This window comes from Coprinopsis cinerea (genome assembly GCF_000182895.1).
Source record: "Coprinopsis cinerea okayama7#130 chromosome 4 map unlocalized cont3.4, whole genome shotgun sequence".
NCBI classification, from domain to species: Eukaryota; Fungi; Basidiomycota; class Agaricomycetes; order Agaricales; family Psathyrellaceae; genus Coprinopsis; species Coprinopsis cinerea.
The window spans coordinates 860,234-880,904 of record NW_003307541.1 but is presented as its reverse complement, the minus strand read 5'-3'; the positions used below and the strand labels follow the sequence as shown (position 1 = coordinate 880,904).

At 52.4% G+C, this 20,671-nt stretch overlaps 10 protein-coding genes across 10 annotated transcripts; 5 read left to right on the top strand and 5 right to left on the bottom strand.

The window, feature by feature from the left end:
- Positions 1 to 53: 53 nt before the first annotated feature.
- CC1G_13155 (hypothetical protein) lies at positions 54 to 1,477 on the bottom strand (the record flags this gene model as incomplete). The annotated part of the gene is made up of 5 exons (XM_001838483.2): positions 54 to 298; positions 358 to 435; positions 493 to 693; positions 1,138 to 1,347; positions 1,402 to 1,477. 5 exons carry the CDS (start codon positions 1,475 to 1,477, stop codon positions 54 to 56), a joined length of 810 nt encoding a protein of 269 aa, XP_001838535.2.
- A 1,102-nt stretch (positions 1,478 to 2,579) lies between these two features.
- CC1G_13154 (hypothetical protein) lies at positions 2,580 to 3,889 on the top strand (the record flags this gene model as incomplete). Its single annotated transcript, XM_001838482.2, has 4 exons — positions 2,580 to 2,775; positions 2,824 to 3,026; positions 3,079 to 3,255; positions 3,308 to 3,889. The coding sequence occupies 4 exons, from the start codon at positions 2,580 to 2,582 to the stop codon at positions 3,887 to 3,889; spliced, it is 1,158 nt and encodes a 385-aa protein (XP_001838534.2).
- Positions 3,890 to 3,938: 49 nt separating this feature from the next.
- CC1G_13153 (hypothetical protein) lies at positions 3,939 to 5,440 on the bottom strand (the record flags this gene model as incomplete). The annotated part of the gene is made up of 4 exons (XM_001838481.2): positions 3,939 to 4,421; positions 4,475 to 4,665; positions 4,719 to 5,202; positions 5,258 to 5,440. The coding sequence occupies 4 exons, from the start codon at positions 5,438 to 5,440 to the stop codon at positions 3,939 to 3,941; spliced, it is 1,341 nt and encodes a 446-aa protein (XP_001838533.2).
- A 259-nt stretch (positions 5,441 to 5,699) lies between these two features.
- On the bottom strand, positions 5,700 to 9,387 carry CC1G_13152 (hypothetical protein; the record flags this gene model as incomplete). The annotated part of the gene is made up of 12 exons (XM_001838480.2): positions 5,700 to 5,986; positions 6,046 to 6,782; positions 6,843 to 6,954; positions 7,011 to 7,202; positions 7,277 to 7,674; positions 7,730 to 7,881; positions 7,929 to 8,267; positions 8,330 to 8,489; positions 8,594 to 8,880; positions 8,942 to 9,001; positions 9,056 to 9,170; positions 9,221 to 9,387. The coding sequence occupies 12 exons, from the start codon at positions 9,385 to 9,387 to the stop codon at positions 5,700 to 5,702; spliced, it is 3,006 nt and encodes a 1,001-aa protein (XP_001838532.2).
- Positions 9,388 to 9,656: 269 nt separating this feature from the next.
- Positions 9,657 to 12,290, top strand: CC1G_10773 (hypothetical protein; the record flags this gene model as incomplete). Its single annotated transcript, XM_001838479.1, has 4 exons — positions 9,657 to 9,914; positions 9,969 to 10,360; positions 10,427 to 10,860; positions 10,924 to 12,290. 4 exons carry the CDS (start codon positions 9,657 to 9,659, stop codon positions 12,288 to 12,290), a joined length of 2,451 nt encoding a protein of 816 aa, XP_001838531.1.
- A 60-nt stretch (positions 12,291 to 12,350) lies between these two features.
- Positions 12,351 to 16,097, bottom strand: CC1G_10772 (hypothetical protein; the record flags this gene model as incomplete). The annotated part of the gene is made up of 6 exons (XM_001838478.1): positions 12,351 to 14,392; positions 14,456 to 14,515; positions 14,585 to 14,740; positions 14,807 to 14,866; positions 14,940 to 15,903; positions 15,960 to 16,097. The coding sequence occupies 6 exons, from the start codon at positions 16,095 to 16,097 to the stop codon at positions 12,351 to 12,353; spliced, it is 3,420 nt and encodes a 1,139-aa protein (XP_001838530.1).
- A 307-nt stretch (positions 16,098 to 16,404) lies between these two features.
- On the top strand, positions 16,405 to 17,226 carry CC1G_10771 (hypothetical protein; the record flags this gene model as incomplete). Its single annotated transcript, XM_001838477.2, has 2 exons — positions 16,405 to 16,765; positions 16,820 to 17,226. The coding sequence occupies 2 exons, from the start codon at positions 16,405 to 16,407 to the stop codon at positions 17,224 to 17,226; spliced, it is 768 nt and encodes a 255-aa protein (XP_001838529.2).
- Positions 17,227 to 17,412: 186 nt separating this feature from the next.
- On the top strand, positions 17,413 to 17,754 carry CC1G_14344 (hypothetical protein; the record flags this gene model as incomplete). Its single annotated transcript, XM_002911299.1, has 2 exons — positions 17,413 to 17,461; positions 17,498 to 17,754. The coding sequence occupies 2 exons, from the start codon at positions 17,413 to 17,415 to the stop codon at positions 17,752 to 17,754; spliced, it is 306 nt and encodes a 101-aa protein (XP_002911345.1).
- A 246-nt stretch (positions 17,755 to 18,000) lies between these two features.
- Positions 18,001 to 18,509, top strand: CC1G_10770 (hypothetical protein; the record flags this gene model as incomplete). Its single annotated transcript, XM_001838476.1, has 2 exons — positions 18,001 to 18,166; positions 18,223 to 18,509. The coding sequence occupies 2 exons, from the start codon at positions 18,001 to 18,003 to the stop codon at positions 18,507 to 18,509; spliced, it is 453 nt and encodes a 150-aa protein (XP_001838528.1).
- A 442-nt stretch (positions 18,510 to 18,951) lies between these two features.
- On the bottom strand, positions 18,952 to 19,645 carry CC1G_14343 (hypothetical protein; the record flags this gene model as incomplete). The annotated part of the gene is made up of 3 exons (XM_002911298.1): positions 18,952 to 19,082; positions 19,336 to 19,424; positions 19,524 to 19,645. 3 exons carry the CDS (start codon positions 19,643 to 19,645, stop codon positions 18,952 to 18,954), a joined length of 342 nt encoding a protein of 113 aa, XP_002911344.1.
- Positions 19,646 to 20,671: the final 1,026 nt, after the last annotated feature.

The following is a 20,671-nucleotide window of genomic DNA, read 5'->3' as shown; positions in this document are numbered from 1 at the left end:
TTCGTCACCGGCGTGGAGAAACCGGTCGTTTGAAAGAAACATACAAGTCACGTTTAACCTCGTTCACTGTACATTGAACCCACAATCAACTGTAATTCCATCGCGCACTGATACGTCAAGAGTGCCTTTTCCCGAATCGCTGTTTTGAATTCCAAAATTCTTTTGTCCTCTTCTTCCTCCACGATCAGGCGCTCTTCCTTAGATATCCGTTTCAGTTCCTCAGCGATTGTTGCATCGTACTTTCTCATCTGGCACAAATCAACCTTGCCCTCTTCTTTTGCCCACTCATTAACGAGACCTATCGCCGGCCACGACAGTCATCAGCACGGCTAACGTATCACAAGACCGCCGGCATACCTCCAAGCTCGGAAAAAACCGAGTCGACCTTGCGGTACCGGTTGGGCAGGGCGCTCTCCAAGGTTTCCTGTTCTACAGCTGTCAAGAGCAAGGTCTGGGTTATCGATTATCGTGAGCCTAAACAAACACTCTCACCTCCAGCCACCTCCGCTGCACAGTTGGCCAAGAGGTCGATGTTTCCCTTCAACTTTTCCAATGCGGTCTTCTTGTGCGCCTTAAATTCCTGTAAATCATCGTCGGCGTCCGAGTCTGGAATCCAGAACCCATCCGCGCGATGTGCTTGAAGGCTTTCCTCCCATGTTCCAGTCACAATCGATGTAATTTGGCGCTCGTAGACTTGATCAATTCGCAGTCAGATAATTTTCATCCTTTCGAAGAGAGACTCACATAGGATAGAATCATAGAAGACGGTACTGAGAAATAGGCGATGGCTACAGCACAACGAAGAGCACGGAACCGAGGGGGTCAGGTTTAACCTAGAAGCCTGGGTGGGACAAATAAAGGGATTCGACATGGGGCGTTACTAACTTCTACTCGTGCCACTGGGAACCTATTTATTCAATCCAGCTAAATTGCCAAGCCAAATACTAGGTCCCAACACCTATTCAGATCCACTGAACTACAACTCTGAGAGTACACGCCTGGTCATTTGTTCCCAGTTGCACACGATCGTCACTTGCTTATGCAAAGTCTTACACGCTGAGGTGAGCCCTTGTATCTTCGTCTTGACGTCCTGCAGCGCGGGACTAAGAAGCTGCTCTGCATTCTCCCCCAACTCACATTCCAGCTCAACCTGTAAGCTAGCGAATGCATCGACCAACTCCTCAGCCCATTTGGACGTCCCCTCCGCCCCTGAGTTGGCTGCGGCCAAAGATTCCCCCAAAAGCTGAACCAACTTCTCCAGGATAGCTAAATTACTCGCTGCAGCATGCGAGCGCGCCCTTTTGCTTGGTGGGTTGTCTGTTCCCGAGCTCTCCCCGTCACTGGCGCCTTGGATGGGTTAGTGCTCCGGGTGTTGTCTCTGTCCCAATAGATGGCACTTACCAAGGATTCGTTTGGACGACGAGCCACGAGAGGAGCGAAGGTTACGCGCCGAACCACGCGTACGGGTTGCTGCCATAGGGGGTACCGCGTCAGCTAGGTCTATAGATTAGCCATCCGCTGTTGAACTAGGATTTAAGAAAGGCATACCCATGGGAATCGTGATTCAGAGAGACGGAACGAGCAGAGGCACACGTCAAGCAGAAAACGAAAGCTTAAATGAACGAGTCTTATCGGAGTTTCAACCTCGAGCGCTTGTGATGAACTCGGCAGCCGGTTACGATGCCGGTCAGGTCTGCCTGTCAGGTCTGGAGGCACTCAACTTACCACCGCTTCGTGATCACCCATATCGCCGGCGGCAAAATGAACCACAATGCGACCGCTTCGTGATCACCCATATCGCCGGCGGCAAAATGAACCACAATGCGACCGCTTCGTGATCACTCATATCGCCGGCGGCAAAATGAAACACAATGGTCGGTAGCCTCTGACCGGTCTCTTCGACGATCACAATCGAGGCCAATGTCGCAATGAAAAGCCGGTCGGCGGTAGGCCAATTCCAGTTGCCGTTTTGCGTTACAATCCTCTTGTTAAATGCTAATCAACATAGTGTATCCCCCAGAGCACCTCCCTGCTGACTATTAAAGAAATTCTGGAGCTCAGTCGTACTGTAGTACGAAGTTCCTCCATCACGTTCTGTAAGGCGCACCTCGACGCCGCGAACTCCGCAGAGGGGCCCCGACCGATAGCTGTCGTCGAGTCTACATCCTCCATTGTTTCCAAAGTTTCCATTACCCTTTCCACCTGGTTCCACAATTCTAGGTGAACTGACCACGAGTTAAATATAGTTTGAAGCCCATGCCAAAGCATAAATCTCTGCGTACCGTGGATGAGGGGTACAATAAGATCTTTGAGGTACGTCCACTCCTCGTATGTCAAACTATGGACAGTTGCGCGTGGGTTCATCGAGTTAAGTCTGAGCTAGTAACATGATTGCGTTCTGATGAGTACAATATGCTCTCCTTAGCACAGCACGCGCTTACCTTCGAGTCTCGAGTGGAATGAAAGGAGCGAAGTCAACAACTCGACTCCTGCAGTGTGTGTTGGTTATGTAAACCTGACCGTCGACTGCCCGATCCATCGATCACCTTTGATCCACCCAACTTGTCTCTCTCTCCTTAATGGAATCCTCACGCCCACCACTCCCTCCAGGCTGTCGTCTAGTTCAAAGGCTGGCGTGTTACATCCTGCGACTGGTGCGCGAGCAGCTCTCTCCTGGACATCCACCTACCGAATGGCCCGCGGACATCCCCCTGCGCCTCCAAATTGAGTGCCATCGAATCGTCGCCGTTGTCGTGAGAGCGTTTAGGGACGCGGGTAGGTGGTTGTCTTTCACCGCCAACTGAACTAACGGCAGAGTGACAGAGCAATTGGAGTGGTCTGTGTCTGACTTCAAGGCGCTCCAAGGGACGCTCACGGAAACACAGTTGCTCGCGCGTTTTCCTCCCGCCTTCCCGCGAAAGCGTGACGGAACCGCCATTCTCAAAGACGAGCCGTTTATCATCGTTGACAAAGCTGGACGGATCCTTATGTGGTACTTGCCCAACATAATCTCTGCAACTCGCCGGGTGAGTTGTCAACATTTTCATACCCTCGATCGCTTTGTGAACACCTGGAAAGGAGATAATACTCGACGCCATCAAATGGCTCTCCTATGGGCCATCAGTTTCTCCTCTATCTGCATCCTCTCCTCAAGACAGACGCAAGCACAACGGTACCTTCACAGAATCCACATCTGATGTCAGAAGCGGGGTCGCCACCTTTGCTTCCTGTTGGCCTACTCTTCCCGGTGACCCCGTGAGTCGGGCGGTCCATTTTTTCACCGCTTGTATCTGACACGCGTTTTCAGGAGCACTCTAAGTCGGTATACGCGCCTTCTTCAACGTTTTTGGATCCCAACCAGGGCGGTCTGGACTTTCTGGAGAGGATTTCCGAAAGCTTGGCCGTTCTCGGTGCCATCCTAGCAGCGATCAACCCCGCCCAGTTCGAAGCCGGTCTCGACGTACTTGCGTCGCTCGATGCCGGAATAATCAAAAGCGGAAACCGTGAACTCCTTCAGCGAGTGCTGAAGGACTGGTCGACCCCCTTCACCGCCTTCTCTGTTGTCAACAACCGAGACACCGAACCTCATCGAGACCTGAAGTCCCCCTCTTGGGCATACGATCTCCTCTATACGGATGGGTTTTATATCGATGGAAGGCTCGAGGTCACATCGCTCGGCGTACGATGTCGATACAACCCCGGTACGGTAGTCGCGTTGATTGCGTCCGTGTTCGTCCACGGAATCGCTCCTGTACAGGGCTCGCGCGTCGGTATTTCCCAGTTCTTCCGTCAAGTCATGGTGGAGCAAACTCCATTCTCTCGCCTTCCAAGACCACTGACCTTTCATGATTACGCTCATTTCTTTAAGGGTACCCACTTCTTCGCCTAGTGACCTCGTATTGCATACAACACTTATTGTCAAGTATCATCACCCAATATTAAATCCACCCTTCTGCATTCGACGCCCACTCCCCGGTCCAACGTTTGTCGAGCCTGTTGCTCACTCTCAAGGCCTCCTCTACCCACGATTCGGTCGCCGACCATTCCATCCAATGCTCTTCCAAAAATCGCATCCTTGCCTCTAACAGTGTTTTGGCTTCCTCCACGTCGGCGTAACCGGTTGGGATTGTACCCTGACCCTCCAATGGCCAATCGACATCCGATGGCCAGCCCTTACTGACCCACGTAAATATTTTGGATTCCAACATCTTCGCCCACTGAGGGATTGAATCGAGGTCATACGCCGGTTTACCAAGATCTTCGTAGGCGCTTCCGCTGAAAAGGCGCTCCTGGGTCCAACCGCCGGTCGGTAGCATGGCGAGAAGCCGCGGAAGCATTGGGTTGAAAGGTGGGTTCGAGGGACCCCCACCTTCGGAGCTGTATGTGCAGATCAAGAGACTGTATGACACAAACATACCCTCCTATGCATAAACACTAAGTTATCTGCCATATGTGATGCACGAAACACACTCACCGCTTCTGCATCAACGATATCGAAAAGAGCGTGTCTCTCCTCTAGACTCAGCGTCATCGATTTCGCCTGGCCGGCGGCGGAAGCAACATGGGCGCAAAACCTCTGGTGATGGAGATAGATTGCGTGGGCATCACCCCCAAGGTATCTGGGCTCTTCGAGAGATCGCGCGCGTAAACCGTACAGAAGGGAACCTAAGCTTAGGATGTTAATAACAAAAGATAGGACACAAGCGAAACCTGTTAACCTATGCCCTTTCCTGCCAACATCGCCTGCTCTCTTTCGTATTCAGTCAAAGTGCAGCTCACCCGCTGAATGGCCGCTCGGGTTTCTTCCAAGTCTCTCTCAATGAGATCGAGCGACGACTGGACAAGTGACCTGGCTTCCCGGAGCCTCGTAAGCGAAAGTTTGGAAAGAACGAGCCGGGAAGGTGGTGACTTCGGCGTTTCGGAAACCATGAAAACCTCCAGCTCTCGCCACGCGTCAATGATAGCAGATAGGGGGGGACAATTCCTCGGTCGACCAGGCAACCACCATGCCTCCTTGTACACGCTCAAAACTGCGTCTGGTCCCCCCTCACCGCCCTTGACCGTAACATCCAACCACATCATATCCAATTCGACCTCGGGGTGGGCAATGCATATGTGGAATAGCTTTCGAAAGACCGGCGGCGGCGTAATCGAGTCAGGTCCCTGGACGGTAGCAAAAGTCAAAACCACCATCGTCTTGATCTGGAAAATGGACGATCAGGACTTTCGGTAATGCATCGATGGCCTCTGTACATACGAATTCCCCGCAAAGAGATCCCCTGAACGCCATTCGCTCCTCCTCCGGAATGGTATCGCGCAGATTGAGATAGCTGAGACCCGCTGCTCTGAGGCGGCTAGACATGTAGTTGACTAGTTCTTGGAGGTCTACAATGCCGAGTACTGCAAGACGTGCAAAGGGTTCGGCCAGCAACGTAGCCATGGCAGTTTTGAGCGAGGAGCGAAGTCGATGTTACTTAAAAGTCAATCCGACTTTTAATTCAGATCAGCAGTATGACGTCACGCGCACCCGAGTTGCCCGCTGTTTCTCTGATTGGTCGTACAGCCAGGATCGGTCGTACAAGCAACCGGCGGTACACATTTTTAGCGGCTAACCGGTAATCCTTACCGGTAGCGGCGTTTGAAACATCTTTATCCATTTTTCAACCAGTGCTATTGACTGTGTATTCAAACCGAGTTAATTAATCCCAGTCTCCATTCGACGTCTCTTTCAGACTCTGCACCGTTTTCTGCGCCGTTTCGAAAGACATCTTCGCATCCGAAGCCAACAGTCTCCACATTTCCGCCTGGCGGAAGGCATAGGCGGAGTGGCCCGGCTGTTGTGATGTCAAACCCGCCCAGCTCAGACACCTTTGCTCCCTCATGGTGAAGAAGTTTATCACCCAGTCCATCTCGCTTCGAAGAAGGACGTGCTCTTCCTTCCAACGGTCGAGTCTTGCCTTGGCTCTCAACCAGTTCACCCTGTACACTATGGAAAATATTCATTCAGTTAGACACAATTTGAACAGGATTTGGTAATGAACGCACATTCGTTGAGATATATCGAGTTATCAGAATCGCCCTTAACATCCAAACTCCAAATCCAAGACAACGTCGCCTTGGATTGGCCAGGCGCATTCGGTTGATAGACTGCTGTGATGGCCTTAGTATCCTCGCGTACAATCGGCCGGTAACGTTCCAATGTTGACGGTTTGGCTCCAAGTCGATTTAGGGCCCATCGTGATTGGTTATATAGGCGTAGATGATGTCGCAGGGATGAATCGGCGGCTTTGATAGCCTGGTATCCTCGAGTTTTCTGTTTCTTCCCGTCAGCAAGGCGGATGTTGGACCGATAAAGAAAGGATTTGTGGCCTATTTCTGTCCTGATACCCTCCAGAGCATCATTAGCCTGCGCTATACGAAGCCGGATTTCCTTCTTCCTGGCCCTGGTCATTGTCTCCGGAAGGCGCGTGAATGACGACGGCAACGGTACTTCCACATCCTCGATATCACAGTCATCCGAATTGAGGAACGGGTTGTCCTCTTCCTCGATAAGACCGGTACCTTCCGCATCTTCTGGGTCGTCGTTGTCGATTTCCGGGGCAACGTCCGGTGGCCGGTCGTACCCCCTGAACTCCACCGTTGGGAAAAGACGGACAGCTGTTGCCACAAATGAGTCGAGGTCAGTTTGAATTCGCTCTCGCCTCTGCATCAGCTCCACAAGCTGGAGGTCGGTTCTGAGATCGGCGCGAGGGAGCGACTTGATATATGCCTTGAGCTGTAACCTGTATGTGTAGATTCCGAATTCATATATCTGTGGCAGGCCTGTTTTGGGTGTCACTCACTGTGATTCTTGGATTTTCAGACCTAGGGTAAGCCAAGAGGTAACTCCAACATCGTAGTTTCCCTGCTGTTCGTTGACCATCATGTCATGCTGAACCTTTGACCTAGATGGCGCTGATAGGGAAGTATAAGTAGCAAGTTTCGTACCTGGACGCATCTAAAGACTTTACGTTTCTCGATTGTGACATTTAACACATCCATGGCCCCTACGTCATGCACTCTTAGTTCCAATGCTCTGTTGAGCTGTTCTTGCCAAGCGGAACGTTGAGCTGTACTGGCTGTCGCGTCGAGTAGTTCGAACGCCTCCCTAGCTGCGGTAAGCTCCTTCAAGCTCTTCACATACCGGCCACCCAATTGATGGACTGCAATAGTAGTACGCAGGCAAAGACGCATAAGATGTTTCATCGGTTGACAGACTGCACAATAGAAGACCCACCCAGGTTGATCATCTTTTTGAAGTTGCTATCGGCAATCAGAGAATCGAGGACTTCATTTCGATGAGCGAGAGTCATGGTTTGAGTGGCCTTCCCTGCTTCGTTCAGAATTGCCCATAGAGATTCTAGAATCTCGCCTGAGGTCCACCCCGTTCCTTCAATGAAGAGGGGTGAGTGTCGCACAAAACATCTCTCTTGGTGACCGAAGACATGGAACTTCCCAATTCCAAACACCATCTCCAAGGAGTCCCAATGATTCAGATATTTCCCGTCCTTCAACCTCTTGACGAGATGCTGACAGTACTGACACGCAATGTCGTAAAGAAGATTCAGACGCCTAGCATGGGACGCGCCTGTTGAGCGAATCGCGCCGCAAAGACCATAATCCATATTCATTTGACTAAGACGAGATACTTGTCAGGGAAGCGAACTGTTTCGATGGAATTCCAACGTACCGTTCACCCTTCTGAAAGTCCACCACACTGCCAGGGGCAAACGCGCCGTGTCGAGAACATGCAAACGCGCCGACTCCAGTGACATCACAACCTTTATGAGTCTTGGACCTATCTTCAACGGCGCGGTGTTCATGACAGGTTGGGGCCTGAGGCTGCAGTTATATCAAATGTCATGAACGTGCCCTTAATTCCAACGCACCTCTTTCTTCTCCGTTGTAGCGCTAATATGCTTCGCATAGCGAGTACGCTCGACGAGATAACCTTCCCCATTTTTCAACCAAACATCGTCCTCTCCTCTTTGCTTCCGATGGAGGAGAGTAAAGTTTCCGTCGGCCACCAGGGTGACATAGTATTTCCACTGCTCAGGATCGTCTTGCCACCCTTCCGGGATGTTCACCCCCGGTTGAGGACAGGCGGCGCAGTAAAGCGCCATCTCGCCCTCTCCCGGGGATCGCTTCAGGTGACCAAATCCATGTCTTTTCAAGTCCTTCAGACGGCGCCATTCCCGACTGCACCTGAGAAGTTCCCGATATCGATCCTAGTAGTTGTCGCGGCAAGTGTTAGCATTGCAGTGAGGCTGAATATGAACTCAGCACTCACAGGCACCGTCTTGGGGAACGCCTTGTTGGTCAGTCGCCGTAGCTTTGAGTAGTAGTGAAAGGCTGATGTGTGGCACTCTAAGTTCTGAAGGATGTAGTCGTCCAACAGCTCGAAGGTAAAGGCACTGCGTGCCTCCTTGTACGAAGTTGGGTAAAGGTCCCTTCTTAGCAGTTGAATGTCGTCCGGGGGGGCGTCATAGCAGCAGCAGAATCGAAAGGGAATGTGATGTATTCCATTGACATGGACAACCACGATGACGCTCACGTCGTCTTCCCAGGCTCGTCGTTCAGGTTTGGCACCATACGTGGAATCATCGCGCATAGGTAGAGCGTCGGGTAGGTCAGTGGGCGGAGTTGAAGAGAGGTCGCAGCGCCCGGAGGTGCAGAGAGAGAGAACGAGTCCAGATCGCCAAAGCCAAGAAGGTGTAAAGTGTGTTTCGTTCCACACCTCGACTCGATGGAAAGGATTGGCTCGATGGCCATCCCTGCAGCAATTGGTGCATAGAAGAGGTCGCCCATAGCAGGTGTTACATCGCCAGATGGGGTGGGCATCTGACGATCGCCGGCAGTTTGAACATTCCAGATGTTTGTGGGTGCAGTTACGTGCGATCACCTCATCCAGATATGCTTCCTGTTTCGCCTCACGCCATTCGCAAAGGTAAGAGTGCGAAGTCTGTTTACCGCCAGATCAAAAAAGGACTGCATATTGAGGGCTGGCGAGACTTACATTGGAACCACCCGTCATATCTCTTTCCGGGAGGTCGAAAGGAATAAAGACATCACCCGCAATGATTCCAGTCTCTCCGACACCGATTCCACCTTGGCACTGGCAGCAGTAGACTCTAATATTTCATCGATCTTGCTTCGTTTCGATCCTCGCTTTGACCCCGACTTAGACGATTCCCCGGTATGTCTCCTCTTGTTTTTGGGGGTGGTGAAGGTAGCAGGAACTAGTTGGATCTTGGCGGAGTTGCGTTTAGTTTTGACCAGCTTTGCTCTGTAGGCGTAAACCTTTTCAGGAGGCTCGCACTCGTAACGTCGCGTATTGCCCCTACCCATGGTTGCTGGTGAGGGTGGTTGATAAGAAGGCCCAGATACCAGTTGATACCGTGTCCCTTAGGTACATGATGCAGATCAATAAATGAAATTAGATTCCGTATCCCCAGAAGGAAAGACTATGCCTCGATATCATGGCCTTTTCCATCCCACTGTCGACATGTCGCCATTGCCCTCCTTCCCTGGAGGGATTCGAGTGTATAAATACTTACCACGTAGGCGTTTCATCTCCGTGTTGAATACCCCACCTAAGTCAGCTCAAACTCGCAGACATGTCCTCCTCTCCCTCCCGTGAACACTCTGTCGATCACGAGGAGAATTCTACCGCTAGTGATGTCGGCGCCGTAACTGGTTACACGTTCACCAAGTCTCAACTGGACTTCATGAGGGACCGCGTCGATGCGTATGTCGGAACGGCCTCCAAAAAGCGCCGGCGGTTTTTCAAGCGGATATGCGACCATCTTGGGCAAAAAATCGAAAAGGAGCGCGGAAAACCGATGTTGCAAAGTGAAGAAAAAAAGCTATTGCAGGTAAGCTGTTCATGTTGCATTATTAGTAGCTTCTATAATCGACAATCCTTGAAGGGGATACGCACCTGGTTCAAAGCACAGACGAAAACAACGAGGAAAAGCAAGGATGATTACTCCACAAATTGGTACCCCCGCCTAGTCTATATGAAATCTAAACGGCGCAGAACAAAAGCAATGGCAAAACGGATGCTCAAGGGAGACTGGGACGTGGATCGGTTCTTGGAAGAGTACGACTCCGACGCTGCACCCGGGACATATGGCTCCGACGACGATGATGTACCAAAACGCAAGGGTCGGAAAGGGGGGGAAGGAGATTGGTTCTTCAACTATTACCAGGATGCTGCCAGAGAGCTTATGTCTCGGTTATCGGAGTCCCAGCACGCTCACTACGAGACACTCGCAGCCAAATGGAACGCCACCGGACCGCCGCCAAAGATCCAAGCCGAGTGAGTTAATTGTTTCGTTCACGATCAACACATTCGAGGGACCGGTTGTGACCAATATTAATGCAGGAACGCAGACAAGAAGGCAAGCAAGAAAGCGTATGACTGGGCCAAGGATATGGACAAAGACTTTAACTGCATATCCATGACTTTCTTGGGTTGGAGGCGAGCGAACGGTAGGCCCATCGCAATCCTCTCGGAGTTCAACAAAGATTTTGGCCGGTCAACCGACTTCTCTGAACGGAACCGCGATGATGTCCAGGCGCTCTTCCGAGAGTTTCGCAATTATGTGTACGACGAATTCGATACCAAACCGACCGATTCGGACGAAGAGGAGGTCCGTCTCCCAGCAGACACGCGAGGGAGTAAGAAGCCGTTAATCCCAATGGTTCGCAACTCGTATGGCGAACCTATCCTCCCCAACCCCAACACTCGACCAAGAAACGTCCGGGAGCACGACTGGTATACCGACATTCTCAGGTCGTTCTTCATCTACCATTACCGTGAGTTGCCGATCATCAGGGGGCGAAGTCGATCGATATTCTTACCTTACTCTGCTCATCCAGAGCTGTCAGGAAACTTCAAGACTGTCGACTCTTTTCGATTCCCATGGACACAGTTGGCGGCCAACCGTCGTGCTTTCATCTCAGAGGAAGTGATGCCGCAGAACATCGTCGATCACATAAAGGAACCGTCGTCGATGCGTCTTGGTCCCAAAAAGGAGGTTTTTAATTACCTGTACGACTTGCAGTCAGAAGCCCGTGTGGATGAAGAAGCTGCCGATGAGCTTCTTTTCGAGCTACATGCTTACCTCGACCCAAAGGACAACATATTGCCCAGAAATCCTCGAAAACGGCAAGGAGATGTAACCGGCGACCAACACGAGTATACAGTGTTGGGAGGAGATTCAAAGGATGGAGCAGGAGGTAAACGAGGCAAGAAGAAAGAACCGGAGAGGAAGAAGGGATCCAAGGAGAAGGCTGCAGGGGGAAAGGTCGATAAGACTGCAGGTTCGCGCAAGAAGAAGGCACCCCGTCTCTCGGATGAAGAGGAGGCCATCTCTACCGACGGCAGCGAGGAAAGCGACAGTTTTTCGATGCGAACCGATTCTGGTGATTCCGATCTGGCGTCAGAAGGCGACTATGACGATCCCCATTACGAAGGCGACTCAGAGGAAACCGATTCAGAGGAAAGTGAGTCGGAAGACGACAACGAGGAAGACGAGGACGAGGAAGATGGAGAAGCAGAAGGGACGGGCTTTCAGCGGCGAGACATGCCAGAGAAGTTTGTGTTCGACTACAGAAGTAGTAGCGAGAGCGAAGAGGAGGGCCAAAGATCGAAGAGAGGAGGGATTCAACCAGATGAAGAGTCAACGGCGCCTGAAGCGGAAAACAGTTCAGAATCCGGTGAGGATGACCTGGCACAGGCGGCGGTGACCGAGCGACAATCGTCGAAGAAACGAGCATCGAAGAAGGGTTCAAATTCGAAGGAGTCGGCAGACGGGAGGGCTAGTGGTGAAAGCGCCGTGGATGAAAAGGTGTCGAGTTTCAAGGGAGTCAGGACAAGGAAGCAGAAGGAGATGGCGGAACGAGGGTTGACACTCCCCCCAGAGTCGGCATCTCAGATCGGTCGCAAGCGTAAGCGCAGGGGGACGACAAGTGAAGCGCCTGAAAAGCGTGATCGCCGTCCCAAACGGGCCAAGGAAATTCAACAAGAGCCCACAGACCGGGGTAAGAGGGCCACAAGTGGTGGAACCGATCGTCCTCGCGAGGTCCAGAAGGCACAGGGTGAGGCTAATACCGTCGGAGGAAAAAAGACCAAAGTACCGCCGGCCACTCCCATAAAGCGCAGTCAAAGGCTCGCATCGCAAACGCCGCAAAGAATCACTCGAGCATCGGCCAAGAGTCCTGTCAAGCAAAAAGGGAGGAGGTAAAACAGGGCATGTATTCAGTATGAGCTGCTATGACAATTATTGAGAATAGATTGAAAGATATTACTTTTGCTTCAAGGTACTACGAACGTTAGAAAATGGGTGAAGAATACCGTCAGGATGAGGACTGGGAGTATCGGTGGATTGGACTTGGGCTACGGATCGACGAGACATACGGCGCGTATATGGTCCCACAGTTCCTCTTCCAGCAACTGCGCCCTGATCCTGGACCAATCGTAGCACTGGATCTTCATCAGGAGGTCCTCCAACTCGTCCTTGATTGTTACCGGCGTCGCTGGAGGGGACATCACCTTCTTTATTGCCGGCGGTTGTTCCTCGGACGCCTGAGGTACTGACGGTAGGGATATCGCCTGAGGTGGTAGTGACGGTAGGGAGGTCGCCTGAGGTGGTACTGACGGTAGGGAGGTCGGTCGCGCACTTTGGGGGAGGGTTGGTTGTGGTGTCGGTGCTTCCATCGCCTGAGCTGGTACTGACGGTAGGGAGGTCGGTCGCGCACTTTGGGGGAGGGTTGGTTGTGGTGTCGGTGCTTCCATCGCCTGAGCTGGTACTGACGGTAGGGAGGTCGGTCGCGCACTTTGGGGGAGGGTTGGTTGTGGTGTCGGTGCTTCCATCGCCTGAGGTGCTGACAGTAGAAAGGTTGCTTGAGGATTCGGCAGTGGACTCGACCTTCCTGCCGGTATTGCCGGTACCTTTGGTGGCAGTACTAGGGGTAGAGACGACAGTCGAGAAATCTGTGGTGGACTTGGCGGTGTCATCACCGGCGGTGCAGGACGTTGTGAGGTTTGTCGAGGACTCGATAGTACCCTTAGGGCCATCAGAAGTGCGGCTGACTGTGGACCGGCCGTTTGAGGAGTCGACATGGACACCGTGAGCATCGGCGGTGTCTGTGGCTCCAGTACGATCCGGTGAGGCTGGGGATTTGTGCAGGTGGGTGGACTGGACGCTGGTGGACGGGCGATTCGAAACGCCGCAGCCCGATCCGGATTCATTTGGCTCTGAACGCTCGGTTGTCTTCGAATCAACGTCAGAGGGTCGGGGCTGAAACGAAGGAGTGGGGGAGGGCACCTTGGATTCATGTGATCGTTGCCCGGGAGAAGACTCGTGGATGCTTGGTCGAGGGGAAAAGGAAGTGCTGTCGGATCTTGTACCCATGGCTGATTTTCGAAAGGACTGGTCAGATGAAGGTGTGGGGGCGGTCTTTCCACCTCGTTCTCCAACCGAGGAAGTGTGTGCTTGGGGCTTGTCACGGAAAGCGGAAAGCTGGTGGCTAGATATTCCAAGCTCTGCCGCCCATCGTCGAAACGATGCTTCTTTCAGCGTTGGGCTTTGGAGATTGGGGGGGAGATCCATGAGATGCGCCTCAACTTGGGATATGATAGGAGCAATGGCATCCAGGTGGCCGCCCTGCGGACTGTTCTGGTGCGAGTAGTGACCGGACGAAAGAGAGATCGTGTCGCTGTCTCGCGGGGGGAGGAACATACCGGGAGTAAGCGAGGGTTCGACGGCTTTGGGATCGACATGATTGGTCGGTGCATGCGAGGAAGATGCAGTAGTGTAACGAGGTTGGTGGGAGGTCGTTTGGATGACGTTCAGAAGAAGATTGAGGGCAGTGCGATACTGTCCGATGACTGTGGATTGGTCTCTGACCCTTTGGTTGGTGTCCTCGAGCTCCTGACGGTAGGCGGCAAGGGCAGCATGCGCTTTCTCCAAGCCTGACTCCAGGGAAGTCAGTCGGCGTTCGTAGCCAGCCATCTTCGTCGCATCGTGCCGGTGGGCATCTGCGAACTTTACAAGTGCTGCCAAGGTCGATTGGTTTTCGAGGACCGACGACTCGACCTGGTGAACGCGCAGCCCGAGGGCATTTAGATCGCTGTGAACCGAATCTGTGAGGAGCTCGGTGGGAGATGCAGGAGGGATAACGAAAGGCGGTTCGTGTGACGGCGCATTTGGCACAGCTGACCCAGCAGGTTCGGAATGGGTGACGTCATGGTTGGAATTCGTGGCTGTGTCGATCGAGGACGAGGGACCGGCGGTGAGTGAGCTCGACTGAGGCCGCCGGTCCTTAGAAGCAGAAGTAGTTACTGCTAAACCGCGCGATAATAAAATGTGAGATGTTAGCGCCATGAAAGTACGCATTCAGAACTCACGCGAACCGCTGACATGAGACCTTGTCTTAGTGTCGACTTTGGTGGGGGCTGGGGTGACACCTGAAGAATTTCATGATGAAAAGTTGAACGTAGGAACCCTCAGACAAGACTTGGGCTTTAGGAACTCACCGATGGGGGTTTCTTTGACGATTCCTTTGGCTGCGATCTGACCCTTGGTCGCCTGTATCTCCTCGGCAGCCGCCGGTTGAGCGTCGATTCCAACTGGGGGAGTGACTTGACTAGTTCCAGCCGCAGTTCCAGCCCCAATATCTTGTCCGACGGTTACTGGAATATCGACGAATCGTCGGCTGAGCCCTCGATCCTGTTAGAGTGATGATCACCGATACGCACCTTGGTGGCTAGTGTCAACAACGTTTGGAACCTCGGGCACTCGTCTAGACCTCGTCGCGTCTGGATCGGGAAATGAAATGCCAGATAAGAGATATTATCGAGATAAGATAAACGATACGGTGGACAGACTGACCTTCAGTTTCACGAGTCTGGGAATTGGTTGAAACAGCCTCAGTAGTCTCCTCCGCCTTCGAACCGCCGGCTGGGTCGGGATTGCGATTTCGTTTGGACAACGAACACTTTCCCTTCTTCAGGACATCCTTGCAGCGATGGCACCCGATCTTCGGGCGCTTAATCCAACACTCGTGGCCGGTTTCCGTGCAGCTGGTGCAGGCGATGGGCGCCTTGTGAAAGCCTGGAGGGATTTCGCGTTGTGGAGGATTGACCCGTCTCTTCTTGGGTTGATGTGCCGTATCCGAAACCTCTGAAACGGAGTCGGGGTCGGGTTCATCGTCTTCTTCGATCGGAGATAACGTTCTCTTGGTTCTTGTATCGGCGGGGGGCTGTATCTTGTCGGATCCCTCATCGACCACTTTCCTCTTCCCCTGCGCATCGACAACCTTCCTCTTCTTGGAAATCCCTGTCGGGGCTGACTCTGTGGCCTCGGCGAGATCATCCGATTCCGTGGTATCGGCACCGACTTTTCGTTTAACCGGTTGAGAGGGGAGGGCCGAGCCGCTGGAATCTGCAGGTGCGGTTGGGACAAGAGATGACTCGCCTTTGGATTTTTTGTTCTTGGTGTTATTTTTCAGGCCGTCTTCTCCACCACCGCTCTTTCCCCCACCGCGATCCCCCTTTTTCTTAGACTTTTTCACATCTCCAGTCGTAGCCGGTACCTTCGATTGCTCCTTAGTCGACGTCTTTCCCGGTGGTTGGTTGTTCTGCTTCCAGACAGTTATCTGACGGAGGATATCGTCGAGGTCAACATCAGGTGGAGTGACAGTTGTGTACGGCGGCTTCTGGAATACAGTCGGGTCAACGAGGTTGGGATTTCTGAGAACCGAGTCGTCCTTGTTGAGAGTGCGGAACCACGCCCTGACCGATTTACCCAAATGCTCAAGTGTGAGTGATTTCCCAGTCTCCCTGTGTACAATTAACTGGGAACCAGCTTCGTCAATCTCTGTCCCCTTTTCACAACGCCATTGAGACTCACCGTCGTCTCGACTAGAGCCTCTTTCTGCTGTCGATTCTTATCCCCTGGACCCCATTTCCCAGCGTGGCCGAGGAGGAATTGCAGCGCTTCAAGGGCCTTTCGAGGCGATAGAGGACCTTGTTGTTGTGTGGTCGACATGGAGAAGAGTCGATGCTTGAGGCGGCGGGCGGGAAAAAGGTCGTCGCTATTTAGATAAAGCTCGGGCTTGGCAAGACGCGGACCTACAGTCGTCCGATCAATCCCTGATCCGGTGGATGAGCGAGGAATGGTACTTAATTTCATGCGCGACGGCGGAATGGCTGAAACCTCTTCTCCTTTGCCAGCAGCAATACCAGACATTTGATTTGCACAGCGACAGACGAAGGTATTAGATTCAATTCAAGATTAGTATAGGGTTTGGCTTGACATCCTTTCTCCAGGCGATATGGATGGGAGCGACATCATTATGGCCGACGATCCCAGCATGTTAGGTGGGTACACCGCCTGTCGAATTGGCGGGCGTGCTGTCTTAAACGCGCCGTCGTTAGAGCTTGACCGACCGGCGGAAAATGAAGCATCGAATTCTGATGGTCAGCCTATGTCGACGGCGTCGAAATGCGAAGGCCAAGCCGGTAAGCTTTTATTCTTCACCGCCGAACTCCACGTTGACGACGACCGCCTCTCGATAGACGATAAAAGCGACGACAGGAGGGAGGGACAATCATTTCACATTGACTTACCAAGTGAATCTGAAGACGAGGCCCTTGAATCGCCAACAGCCGGCTCCTGCAACCCTATACAAACGGTCGAACCATCTGATGTCGAAGGTCGGTCTTGCCTTTAACATTCCCTGTTCGGAATTTGACTGTAGGAAACCGAAGCTCAACTTATCTCGAAGGAGTCGAAGGGTAAAGGACGTGCCGGTAAATTCTTTGCACCTACCGGCGACATCCACATTGCTTACAATCACCTTTCGGTAGATGATAGCACCAACACCGCCGGGGAAGGATGTCCCCAGAGTGGAATGCCATTCCACATCGACCTGCCCAGCGACTCTGAGGACGAAGAAGTCACGCATCCGGCGCAGGGTAGGGGGGGAACCGGCTACAATGTTAGTCAATCGGTCGTCTCGAATCGCTACCTCCGGGAGCACATCGAGTCGCTGAGGTGGATGTATGACCAACTTCGAATGCGAAACAATTCGATAGTACGGTTGAGGGACTTGATGCAACGGGACCTCGACGAGATTAATCGAGCGATTAGAACGAAGGAGGAGGAGGAGATGTAGGAGGAGGAGGAAATGTATGTATGAGCCGACAACGGGGAACCATGCATATCGTGCCTTTTGAGAATGAGAAGCCATCATGATGTGTGGTTGTGTTTGCTCGGGGTATGTGTACTCGCTTATAAAGGCATGGGTGAGAGGGCCTTGATCTTACTCTGAATAAACTTATTCAGTCTCTTAGCCTCACAGATGAGTGCGGAAGACCTCGAGCTCGCTATCTGCAGAGATTTACGCAAAGGTGAGAGTTTCGTTTACTGCCCTTCCACCTTTACAGATTGGGGTTTACAACTCACCTTAGAGCATAGGGTGATAGCAATCGATTTACGCTTCTCTATCTACGACGTGGAGGAGCTTGTTACGAAATTGAACGACTTGAGTTCGACGGTGGCGGACGAGAACGATGCAGAGACCATACGAGGGGAAATTTTGCCATATGCCGAGAAACTGGCTGACATGCTCATCGCATTGCAGGAGGCAAATCGGCGATGTCGTAAACTAGCTAGGGATCTGGAGAGGGTCACATACCAGTAGTCACGTACAATGTCATTCGCCGCAGGAACTCGATCCGCCTCCTTTCTCATTTTGAATAGGCCTCGTGGGAAACCGAAGTCTGCATCAAAGTTTCTTTGTGAGCTACATCCGAGTCCAAGCTAAATATCTTTGCTACATCTCTATCCATCCAAACGTCAATCGACCGCAGAGCAGTACCTCAGAAAACACCCCCAGAGCAGTGAGTACAGCGTATACGTTATCCGAATAATAATCTAATAAAGGCAGATGTCTAAGCGACCACGAAGGGAGGGAAACACTAGCAGCATCGTCACCTCTACCCATGGCCAGATACGGGTGACTGTACGAACGGAAGTCGACGTCAATGTGCCAGGTGGTTATGACGGGGAAGAAAAGGAAGTGATGGAGCGTATATTGGATGTCATTGTTGTGGGTGAGTCGAGGATGTATCTTGAAGTCGAAACCTTGGGGTGACCTAGGAATGGGTAGATCATGAGCGCCTCCGACTGGACACTGACAGGGCTCTCGATGCAATGGTGGACTTATCGGACAAGTGGAACCGCTTGGAGGATAAGCTCGAAGAGATACACGGTGACAAGTACGAAGAGTCGTTGGTGAATTACCCACAAGAGGTGAACTTGGCGATGGAGGAACTTCGTGAAGCCCTGAAAACCGTGAGGGAAAAAGTGGGCGCCAATGGGGACTGGATAAGACTAAGTCAGGCGAGATTGATTAGGACAAATAAAGAGGAGAGTGTTGTCAGTGTAGAGGACTAGATTACCGAGGGTCATTTGTGCACCATGTAGGGGTCAATGAAAGAGTGTTGATTCACGATGACCTTACCAGCGTACCTTCGAATCGAAACTATGAATCGAGGTCACCAGCGTTCACCGGCGGCTAGGTACAGACCGTTAAAGTTTGTTTATTCTTTCTCAACTCCATATTGGATGGCACCTTGAGGTAGACGCATTTGTATTAGTCTGAAGCGGAATAAATCGCAGGTCACTGCCGGTTGTGGGTAGAACGATGCCTGGACTGGCATAGACTGGTTTGGTCGGCCGACTGAGGGCAATGCATTTAGACCTAGCCGACCTTTTACGACCAACGGTAGGTGGAGTTTGTTACATTGGGTCGGCTCACGAACGCAAAGCCGCGGATTGTGGGGTGACTAGGTGGAAGGTCGGCTCAATAGGGGTGGACGCACAGTGCACGGCTTTCTCAATTGCCGGTTTGGTTTTCGCTGACCGACCAGCCTAGGTGGAATATCTGCTGAAAAGGGGTGGACGCACATTTTCGCTGACCAGCGGTAGTGGAACACTGCGGTGGGGGGCGTTGCTTGGTTGGGTCGGCTGAAGTCGAGAAAATGGCCACGGTGAATGGGTTAGATAGGTCGGCTCAATCGGGGTGGACGCACGGTGGACGGCTTTCTCAATCGCCGGTTTGGTTTTCGCTGACCAGTGGCAGTGGAAAATTGGGGTGGGGGGCATTGCTTGGTTGGGTCGGCTGAAGTCGAGAAAGAGAGACGATGGTCTCAGCCGACCCATGGCGGAAATGGCCACGGTGAATGGGTTAGATAGGTCGGCTCAATCGGGGTGGACGCACCGTGCACGGCTTTCTCAATCGCCGGTTTGGTTTTCGCTGACCAGTGGCAGTGGAAAATTGGGGTGGGGGGCATTGCTTGGTTGGGTCGGCTGAAGTCGAGAAGGAGAGACGATGGTCTCAGCCGACCCATGGTGGAAATGGCCACGGTGAATGGGTTAGATAGGTCGGCTCAATCGGGGTGGACGCACCGTGCACGGCTTTCTGGTTTGGTTTTCGATGACCAGTGGCAGTGGAAAATTGGGGTGGGGGGCATTGCTTGGTTGGGTCGGCTGAAGTCGAGAAGGAGAGACGATGGTCTCAGCCGACCCATGGTGGAAATGGCCACGGTGAATGGGTTAGATAGGTCGGCTCAATCGGGGTGGACGCACCGTGCACGGCTTTCTGGTTTGGTTTTCGATGACCAGTGGCAGTGGAAAATTGGGGTGGGGGGCATTGCTTGGTTGGGTCGGCTGAAGTCGAGAAGGAGAGACGAATGGTCTCAGCCGACCCATGGTGGAAATGGCCACAGTGAAAGGGTTAGATAGGTCGGCTTAATAGGGGTGGACACGAGTGGAGGTTGTGCCGTCTCATTCACCGGTTTGGTATATGTTCAGCTGACTCATGCGGATTATCCTCTCTCAGGCAGGTGGGCTGACTTAGGATGTGTATGGTTAAATCCATCGGTCAGCTGGTTGGCTGGGCATATCTGAACTATATGTTTGGACAGGTTGGGTGGCATAACCACTATATGATAAGTCTACTGAGTGCCCTGTCTGTTGCGTCCCAGCAGCTTCTTCCGGCGTCGACGTCGAATGCACCACCTCCCCCTCCGCCACCTCAAGCGTCCACGTCGGCGGCACCTAATCCGCCGCATCATCCTGCTGCCCTCCCACAACCGAACATCCCGCAGTTCGGAACACCGGGCCTCGATATGGCTTCTTTATTCCAGATGGTGGCTGATCAGTTGAACAAAGGAGGCGCCAGCAGTCGATGAGGTCCCAAAATGCCCATTATCATCTATATCTTGCTCTCTTGATGGACTGACTCCCCCCACCCCCTTTTTGTCGTTTATCGCCTTTGTCGTTTATCGCCTTTTAGCTTGTTCTATGTGTACATAGGTCGTCCCACTCGTTCATAAAATGTGCTTAATGAAATTGTTCTTGCTGATTGGCCTGACCCCTGAGCGAACTTGTTTCCGTTGCTCGCGCCACGTTCTTCCCTTAGCTGTAACGGATTGGCTGTTCCGAAGTGGCGCATTCCCTGAAGGATTTGGGTTAGTTAGTACGTCGCCGAATAGCTGACGAGCCTCAATAAGCTCACCTCATATGCAGCCGCGAACATGATAGAATCCCAGTGC